Here is a 10878-nt window from a genome sequence, read left to right on the forward strand (position 1 = left end):
ACTCTGGGAAACAAACCACTTGCTCAGCTCCAGGAAAAAAAAAAAGCAAATCAAACTCACCCACGTAGGGAGCTGCACCCCCCACACTCTCCCAGTTAAATATACCAACTCCAAGATCCAACTACAGTGGGAAAGGGGTAAAGTTCACCATGGTGGCCAAGTGGTTAATTTCCCGAGTTCATGTTCAGTGTTCTGGGTGTTCCTTGAACAGCGGTTTTGGTAATGTCATCTCAACATTTAGTGTTTCCAGTAAGTGGGTTTTTGATTATATCAAGTAGACCCATATATATATATATATATGTATATATATATATATATATATATATATATATATATATATATATATATATATATACTACTTTCAAATTTCAAATCATCAATACCCTGAATTGCAAAATGTCAAGACCAAAATAGCTAAACTTCATTTTGCTGAAACTTGAAAATACCATAACACAAAATATCAAAAATCAAAAACTGAAGCTAACCTTCCAACCTTGCATCACTGTAAAACACACCATTTTATCGTGTTCTTTTACACAGGGAATTTTATGTATCTTAAGCACTGGTATTAAACACTACATTTTCACTATATAATAACAAAACTCCTGATGCTAAAAAGCTGCCAAATTAGTTCTGTTATACTTAATATGCCAGCTCTATGCACATAAAGGGATAAAAGTCCCAACTATGACCCAGCAGCCAAAGGTTGACTAGCAGCTTTGGCAACCGGAGCTGCTAGCTTGCATGTAGAGAGAAAGGAATGACAATGCCTGCTCATTTTTCTTCACAGGGAAGTATGGAGCAATGTGCTACACTGCAATACATTCACTGCAGCCTCAGTGAAGACTGAAGTTCAGATCAGAGGCCAGGGCAAAGTATGCAGAAAGGCTTGAGCTAGAGGTGTTGATTTTCCACATCCCTATACTATGCCTAATTGCAAGCAGCCTCACAAGGAATCCCAGATGACTAGAGTATGATGTTTTCGGCTTCTCTGCTCCTCTTCTTGTTCAAGAGGTGGAGGTTCATGGTCAAGAAGGACATCAAGTCTCTTCATCTAAAGAGGCAAGATTGTCTCAGCAAAGGGTTGAGGCCAGGGCACCCCAGAATGCTATAACTATTAGAAGTGTAGGAGCTATGGGAAAAGCTGGGGCTCTGAAGTCTATAGAAGACAAGAAAAAGGATCTCTTTTGGAATGTTGGGACTCAGGCTGCCAAGTCTCAAAAAGAAAAAAAAAAATACAAGAGAAAAACAGTTCTTGAACATTGCACAACTCCTTTAAAGTATTATTTGCATTGGGCAAGACCCTCCCCCATATATATATATATATATATATATACACATACCAACTCTGACAATGCCATACCTTGGAGAAAATGGAATCTTCCAAGAAATGGCAATCTCAGACTTATTATATGTAAGTCCTGAGAGATTTTGTCATTCAGTCTCTGCATTTTAGGACTCAGAAATCCAAGTTATGATAGTTCAAATGATCACAATACAAAATCATGTTTAGATTATACATATTCTTAAAAACATTTTATGCAGATAATGGTTATCTGTGTTTTTATTTTTGATAAAAATGTTTGTCACTGAAACTATTTTGTTATTAAAGTCTAAGGATCATCTAGATAAGACACTTATCACCATATCATAATGCTAAAAACAGATTACTGAATATATGCATAATTGGTTAACAACTACTTAATGTTAGGTTTATTTAGAAAAGAGGATTTATTCCAGAAGACTATAAAAATGTCATAATAATCAGTCCCAACTGTCCACAGCTGATACTTGTTCATAGCTAAATAATCTTCAAATTGCACTGGAATTTCATGTGTGTGTGTGTGTGTGTGTGTGTGTGTGTGTGTGTGTGTGTGTGTGTGTGTGTGTGTGTGTGTGTGTGTGTGTGTGTGTGCGTGTGTCTGTGTCAACAAATGGAATACCTTTTCCTTCTTTATAGTCAAACATCAAAAGTTCTGTACTTCAGTATTCCAGAAAGTAATTTATGCATGAAAGCGGATGACTTTGAACCAGTGTCAGTGAGTTAATCCTCAGATGGGCCAAATAAATGTGTTATGCTGCCATCTGTAATTGACAAAAGAATGCATTCTCAAATTATGTTGTAGACAGGATGATTGTTATCTTGTTCTACAAAAATGAATATATCAAGGGCAGAACATCATACTGTAATACTATATTCACAGAACATGTAATTGCAAATACAGTCAATGCAGAGGTTTCTCTGAGCTTCTGCATATGGACAACTCCTCCTGCTTCACAACTGCAACCACACTGGACTTTCCAAAACATAGGTAAACTTATTAGTCCTCCTACCTGTTAGCAAAATAAGATGGTACTTACTCTATGGTCATTTGTGCGACAGACTCCATGCAAGTATATCCACTTTCAATGAATGCGTCAGTATACCGTCCCATCTTTATTGTCTCAAGCCATTCATCTACTGATCTGTAAGGTGCAATGCTTACTGTACTGTGCTCTATTAGAAGAGTTGATTCCCTGAAAAACAAGAGGGTTTTTTCATATGAAGCATGAATTATGAACAGTTGCAAAAGGCTTAGTGCTGTAGGCAGACATACAACATCAGATTAAATAGTATCTCTGAAAGATTACGTGAGGTAACAAATATTATAATTTAAATTTGAGAATTCACAAAAGAAACAAGTACATTGTTAACAGATTGCTCTGAAGTATTCAGTTACTTGTTCAAACATGATTGTGCAACTCCTTATTTTATTTAACATATTCCTCTTGAGAAATAGATATACAGAACAAGCCAACCAAAATAGCGATAGTCATAAAACTAGGGCTAGTATGCAAGGTTTCCATACCACACCACTGCACAGCTCACAAACACATTATTAATGCAGACAAAGCAGAGCACGACAGCTGTATTCACAACAAACTGTGGTACAGAACAGCTATGCAAATATATTCACTTATTTAATATTTGCTAATCTGTATGTGACCTATTCTATACTCTCTTTTCAGCCACAACATGAACCAAAATGACTGGAATGTTATACAATGTATACAAAAATGATGCAACAAAAAACATAATTATTAAGTAAAACATTAGAGTAAATATGCAATAAGGGCAAGAGAAAAACTAATAGCTATAATCATTCCAGCTGTTAGGTTAAGTGCAATATCTGCTCTTAACCCAATGTGTCAGTGATACAGCACTGATATTATGTGCCAGTATCTTACCATGTGTAAAGTTTACAACAGATGCTTTAAATAAGGCTAGTATCAAATAAGGTTGCGGCTGATTTCACAAAAGAACATTGTGCTTGGAATGACTTACAACATGAAACATTATATGAAAATAACACACCCTGGGCTATACTGCAACTCAGAGGCAGGCATTTAACTACACTTAAAAAAAATTCAAAATGCATGCAAGCAATGTGGTGAAATGATGCTTGGCACTTCATTATATTCCTAAGCAACATCATGTACAGTATGCCATCATGAACATTAACAAAAACAAACAAACAAAAAAAACTCTACTGCGTCAAGCAACAGTGTCTGAATGCACAGTGCACCTAAGCACAGCACCAAGCAACATGTGTCTGAATGTACAGTGCACCTAAGCACAGCACCAAGCAACTTGTGTCCGAATGCACAGTGCACTTAAGCACAGCACCAAGCAACAGTGTCTGCATGCACAGTACACCTAAGCACAGCACCAAGCAACATGTGTCTGAATGTACAGTGCACCTAAGCACAACACCAAGCAACATGTGTCTGAATGTACAGTGCACCTAAGCACAGCACCAAGCAACATGTGTCTGAATGTACAGTGCACCTAAGCACAGCACCAAGCAACATGTGTCTGAATGCACAGTGCACCTAAGCACAGCACCAAGCAACAGTGTCTGAATGCACAGTGCACCTAAGCACAGCACCAAGCAACATGTGTCTGAATGCACAGTGCACTTAAGCACAGCACCAAGCAACAGTGTCTGAATGCACAGTGCATCTAAGCACAGCACCAAGCAACATGTGTCTGAATGTACAGTGCACCTAAGCACAGCACCAAGCAACATGTGTCTGAATGTACAGTGCACCTAAGCACAGCACCAAGCAACATGTGTCTGAATGTACAGTGCACCTAAGCACAGCACCAAGCAACGTGTCTGAATGCACAGTGCAACTAAGCACAGCACCAAGCAACATGTGTCTGAATGTACAGTGCACCTAAGCACAGCACCAAGCAACGTGTCTGAATGTACAGTGCACCTAAGCACAGCAACATGTGTCTGAATGTACAGTGCACCTCAGCACAGCACCAAGCAACATATGTCTGAATGTACAGTGCACCTAAGCACAGCACCAAGCAACATGTGTCTGAATGTACAGTGCACCTAAGCACAGCACCAAGCAACATGTGTCTGAATGTACAGTGCACCTAAGCACAGACGCATACACTAGTGTGCTAGACAGTGTATGCATCATGCACATGGATTCCTCCAGTATTCTAAAGGGATCTCACAGCTACACATCAAATAAAAGAGATAAATGAATGCTGATATGTAAGTATATGCAATGAGATAGAAGTCTTCATCTGTGTAATTCCACTTACATGCATACCAAAATAGCAGTAAATATCGGAGTATATCCACTAATGTAATGCTGACTCTTTGGATTCATAGTTCCAGAATCCCAGTAGCTGCTCTGACTTTGACAGCTTTTTATATTTCTCTGTCTTGGCCTGATGGATTACCTCCCACTCAGACCTACTCTGATAATTCTCGTCCTATCTAAAGAAATCCAGCACAAAGATGACAGTACAACATCCTCTGAAGAAATCAGTCCCAGGAAGTAAAACTCTTAACCAAATGAACCCAAAACTCCCTCATCAGGCTACTACCTTGAGGAGGAGTAAGATAGTTTTATACGACAGAGAGGGCAGGTGGCCTTGGATGATTTGGGTACCCACACCATTTCACCTATATCCAGGGAAAACAGATGATGATAGAGAGAATTAGTACTGCAAAAGTGGATAAACTCAAACATCTATAATTGTGATAAGTTCCTAACACAGTTTTAGTCATCATAATATCCATTTTTGTAGTAATATCTCTTGGGGAGAATTCCAGTGCGTATGGACTACAGGGTGGTTTGCCCTCGAAAGAGATAAAGGACAAGTCCTCAGAATGGTAATAGCATTCTGTCCCTGGAAGCACTGCTCAGATTATAATATTTGAAAAAAGGGTGTACAGAAGGCCAAGTTTCTGCTTCCAGTGTAAACTGAATGCTAACCACACTGAGGAAGGTAGTGATAGCTGCAGTCACCCTTCCAGAATGGGCCTAAGATCATCTGGAACTGTCTTATCATGAAAGGAATAAGACAAACAGATGCAGTGTGCTAGCCATGTTGATATGTGTAATTTATTAAGAAGCATACCCTGCCTCCCTTAGCAAAAGAAATGAATAACCGATCACATTTCCCAAAGTGCTTTCTTCTGTCCAAGTAACATCTCAGTTGTCCCTATCATTAACTTTTAGACATTAAAAGCATCTGTAGATTTCTTTTTAATTAAAAAAAGAAGACTAGAATTCATTATTTACACAAATAGGCATAATATAGGCACCAATAAGGGAACTCTTAGTAGAACATATAAAACAATGAACTGTTTTTCTCACAGTCATCACTGGAGTGATTAGTAATCATGACCCATAATTACTAACATTTAAAGTGAAATCAGCTCCCCCATAAACAAAATAATTTAGTACAGGTGACATCTACTCAAAATTAAAACAGTTCTCTACACTATTCAACTGCTAAGTGCAGGAAATTTCAAATGTGACTAGAAACTGATGTTGACAAAGTAATGTCAGTGGTACCATTGGCTTCTGAAACCGCCGAAAGAAAGCATATTCTATAGCTGGATGTTAAGATAATGCACTTTTCAAAATAAATGCAGAGAGGAGGGAACTGACAACCTTGAAACTAGGGTATTTGGTAAAACGTCTTCAAAGTTAGGAATTGGCTGAAGATGTTCAAACAGAACAGTTAAAAACTAGTTTATTACAGCTTCTCCTGACAGACTTCAAGATGACACACTCTCTGGAATAATAAATTAACTAATACATTAGTCACTACTAGACAACATCTGTCAAGACGTTTTATTCATTTTTTAATTTCAGAAAGAAACACATGCATCATAAAGCCCAGCACAAGTTCAGTTTCAGTCCAAGGTTAGAGAATTTCATTTTTCCATGATTTTTCTCATGACCTACAGGACAAGTGACATTTTTCCATAACATTAATCTGAACTTAGAAGGATGTGAAATCATTTTTATTTATTCTGTTGTCCTGAAGGTCATTTTAAACAGGAAAATACTGCAGGTTCACATTCTCAAACTGTGACTGGTTTATACAATTAATATTTAATGTTTAAGTGCTGTCAGCATTGTAATATTTGCTAAGATAGCATTAAGGTAACATTTTGAATTACTTTCCCATTCTGCATGCTATTCAAATCAGCTGAGGATATTTCCTTAGTTTTAATGTCTATTTACTATGAAATTTTCTTCAGCAAAGTGTCTAGGTTTACAGATTAATGGTTTTCCAAGATGTTACACACTCTTTTTATCTTTTAGGTTCATAGGAGAGTACTAGGCTAATGGCTTAAGAGCCCTTACAATCCTTGCCAATATAACCAGATTTTACCCAATATAAGGCCCTAGGGGCAAGAGGATGACATGGATTTGCACCTATGAATTCATAATCTTACAGATTGCCCTTGTCCATAGGGAACATAGGGGACAAAGGCACTACCCCAGTTGTGAATTTGTGATTCCCCAACCACTGATGCAAACTGCGATTAAGCAGACCAAGGAAGGGCTCTGCTTAATGTAAATAGGAAGCCTCTTCCAAGGAAGGGGCAATCTCTGGGGCAAATATCTGTCTCTTCAGCATGTTTTGTTTGAATGGAAGACTAAGTTTAGATCCTTCCATCAAGAGACCTTCATGCTGCTTCACTTGCTGATGTGCAGTAGCTCCATCAGGGCTGGGTTTGTGAGCACCTTGTGGGTCATGCAGAGGTCACCCCTTAATAGTCAGTATGAGACAAAGTAAAGGGATAGGGCTTCTTGAAACACAGGTAATTTGTTTTCTTTTTGTTATTTTTTTTTTATTATTATCATACATCTCCACCTCTCAGAGTCAGAAATCTGGCCAAAGTCAAAAATAATAGGGAGACAAAGGTCCAAAAATATGAACAGATTTTAAATATTGTTCTTATAAACTTAGAAAGTTGTTAGAATAAGATGATTTCTGTTAACATGCATTTTCTGAAGGATATGAAATCTTCATAGGTTCATAGGTGTGTACTAGGCTAATGGCTCTGGAGCCTATATAAGCCTAGCCCAAGAAGATTCCCTGGCATCATGCCGCCAAAAGTTAGCTCCCAGTGCCCCTGTCAAGCAAGGCCACTGAAGTGATCCCCAGGGGGAATTTCCTATTGCCCACCCACTCATCAAGATTTCTCTTAAAGAGGGCCAGTGAATTACTCTGCTTGACGTGAATGGGAAGTTTGTTCCAGAGTAGGAGAAGTCTCTGGGTTAGGAACCTGTCCCTCCAGCATGTTCTGTTTATTGTGGTAATGAGGTTAAGGTCCCTGGAGCGTGTGGCATGGAGGGATTGGAATATCTTTAGGTGTAGCATATCTAGCAACTCTGGGTCAGACATGGCTTTATAAGTCAGCAGAGATTGCCTCTAAGTAGGCAATAAGAGTATAGCTGGAGTTTTTTTTGAGTCTGTCCGTATAGGGAATGTGTCTAAGGCCTAAGATCCTCTTAGTGAGGTATTTTTGTGGCCTTTCCAGTTGTTGTAGGTGTCTAGTGAGGTACATACCAAATGGGGCATTGTATTCTATAATAGGTCTAATGAGGGACGAGTAGAGAGGGATTGTGACCTCTTCCTTCCTGGATGAGAAACCTTTTGTAATGAGATGTGCCACATAGAAGGACTTTCTGACTACAGTGGCAATGTGGTTATCAAAGGAAAAGTTGCTGTCAACCTGCAGGTCTCATCACATATTTGGTGTTTAGTGGACTATTTATTTATTTTATTTATTTGCAGTTGGTTAACCAGGATAGTCCATTGGGCCAATGAGAACCCATTTTCAATGGAGTCCTGGGGAGAAAAGCTCCATGACAAAACAAAGATTACAGCAGTTTACAAATTAAATTTTTGGTTACAAGACACAACAAAGTTTCAGCAGTTGCAATTAAATTTTTAGGTTACATTTAGTAGAAGACAAAACATTGCATTAGTAAATATACAGTTTCTTGAAATGGAGTAGTACAATTTGAGAATTTAAGAAGTTATTTAAATTGGCTTATGATTTGCTAGATGCAAATATGAAGTTAGTGTCTGGGATATATGTGATGCCACCTATGTGGTAGTTCATGGGCATGGGTCGTGACATACGTGACTACCGCCTATGTTGTAGTTCATGGGCACCGAATTTTTCCCAAAGGGAATGACAATGCACTTTTTGGCATTGTGCTTAAGGCCATGGTTTTGGCACCAGTCATTGGTGACAGTGAAGCCTTTTTGTAGAATGTCTACATCAGTTGGAGAATCAATAATGGCTCCAAGTTTGCAATCATCTGCAAACTTGGTCAGCCAGAGTCCCACTGTGTTGGCTTGAACTTCAGAGAAGTAGATGCCAAGCAGCAGAGAACCTAGGACCGATCCCTGTGGGACACCACTTGTAATTGGTCGGTAGTCAAATTTGGAGTCTGCTACTTTCACAGTGTGAGTTCTATCAGTGAGACAGTTGGCAATCCATCTTATTACATATGGGTTTATGCCTAATTTACTGAGTCTATCTATGATTCCTAAATGAGGGATGGTGTCGAAGGCCTTGGCAAGATCTAGGTAGGCTGTGTGAACTACCTTGCCCTCATCCACAACTCTGGTGACAAACTTGAAGAAGTCTTATCAGGTTGAGCAGGCATGATCTACCTTTCATTAACCCATACTGTGTGGGGTCCAAAGTTTGGAGATTCCCTATGTCCTTTTTTATAAGATCCATGATGATGCACTCCACAGCCTTACATATCAGACTCGTCACGCTAATGGGGCGGTAGTTCCCAGGGTCTGTAGTTGCTCCCCCTTTGTGGAGTGGGATGACTGTAGCAGTGTGCCATTTGGTAGGAACAAAGCCTGCAATGAGGCTGTGATAGAACAGGGTACTCAGGAGTGGTGCCAGTTCAGTTTGTAATTCATGTAGAACACAGACAGAGATATTATCAGGTCCCATGGAAGCTGTGTTCTGAGCTTTGGACAGTGCAGTTTTTACCTGTATAGCTGTGACAATAGGGACGTGGCATTACTCAGGTATTGTGATAGGCCCTTTAAAGAGTGAAAGGGGGGTAAAGTTAGCACTGAACCTGTTAGCCAATATGTTGGCAATATCAGTTTGTGCTCTATATGTATTGAATTATACTGTAACTCAGAGCAGATCTGAGTCTTGCCATGTAGATTTTTAATATAACTATAGAATGCCTTGTGGTTGTCTTTAGAATCTGCAGCAATTTTGTTTTTATAACAGGCGTTAAAGGATTTGATGAGGGATCTCAGTTTTTTGCTGAGGCTAACAAGGGATTTTTTCCAGTCTTGGGACTTCACCCTTTTCTGCAACAGCTTTTTACGGAGGTTTCCTTTGGGGACGGTGAGGGTGGGATGTGAATATCTATGATGATTAGCTTGTGGTCAGATCTGACCAGGGAGGAGTTGATTACTGGTGTAGAGCAACAATCACCCATGTTAGTAATGAACAGGTCAAGGATGTTTCCATCCCTGGTGGGGGTAAGAATGAGTTGGTCCAGGGCATTGGAATTAATGAATTCCAGAAAACATTGAGCAACTGTGTTGGTACATGTAATTTTACCAGTTAATGGAGGAGTAGTTAAAGTCTCCCAGTATAAGGGTATTGGGTTGTACCCTAATACTTTCCAGTATGTTTAGGAATGTGGAGTGGGAATCTTTGGACATGGTGGGGGATCTATAGTAGGCTACAACCTGGATTCCGGTTATACCAAGTGTTAGTTGTACCTGAAGTATCTCTGATGTGTTATGTTGGGCTACTAGTTTGGAGGTGTGCATATCCTTTATGAATATGGTGAAAGGTGTGGTATAAATTATAGCCTGGTAGTGCTGGGGTGCTCTCCGGAGCCTTGAACCAGGTCTCGGTCACTGCACAGATGTCGATATTCTCTATTTTAAGGAGTGCTTCGAGCGAGTGTATTTTTAGATTTAGACTTCTTGCATCGAGTAGCATAACCCTTAGATTTTGTTTGCTTGTAGCTGTTATGGTGGTAATTTTGTCTTTAGGACATTGCCTAAAATGGCACTATAGGGGTGGCAAGAGCCTTGGCCAGTATCCAAAATCCCTGGGGTGACAGGTGCAGGCCATTTCTGGTGAAGCATCGAGGTCTGTTGATTATGTCATCCCAGGCAGACAAATACTGGATCCCCTTAGAAGGTACCAGAAATTTAGCCAATTGTTGAAGTCAATCATTTTCTGCGTGTACTGTGGTATCATTCTGGGTGACAGTAGGATGCTACTCCGAGCTAGGGTCATACCTGCCTGGGCTACAAGATCAGAGTGCTCCTGTATGTCTCTTTTCATGTAGTCCAGGGAGGTACATCTCAGGTCATTCACAACAACATGGATAATGACAGAGTCATATTTGTACCTGTTGTGGAGTGACCTAAGTGCATGCGTTATATGACAGATCCCGGCACGCGACAGCCAGATGACCGTAATGTTCTCCTTATTCAACCTAGTGAGTGGGACATCAGTGTGCCTTGCTATTGAGTCACCTATGACTAGT

General features: G+C 39.6%; 1 protein-coding gene across 2 annotated transcripts in view; it reads right to left on the reverse strand.

Annotated features, from left to right (window-relative positions):
• EPHA5 (EPH receptor A5) overlaps positions 1-10878 on the reverse strand; it is a 1391623-nt gene that overhangs the window by 22577 nt on the left and 1358168 nt on the right. For both annotated transcript variants that reach the window (XM_044060929.1, XM_044060928.1), the window contains exon 16: positions 2362-2517. In XM_044060929.1, coding sequence (XP_043916864.1) covers positions 2362-2517 — 156 coding nt within the window. The remainder of the gene's footprint in view (positions 1-2361; positions 2518-10878) is intronic.

The sequence above is a fragment of the Protopterus annectens genome, chromosome 2.part0, assembly GCF_019279795.1.
Source record: "Protopterus annectens isolate FY-2018-M chromosome 2.part0, PAN1.0, whole genome shotgun sequence".
NCBI lineage: Eukaryota > Metazoa > Chordata > Ceratodontiformes > Protopteridae > Protopterus > Protopterus annectens.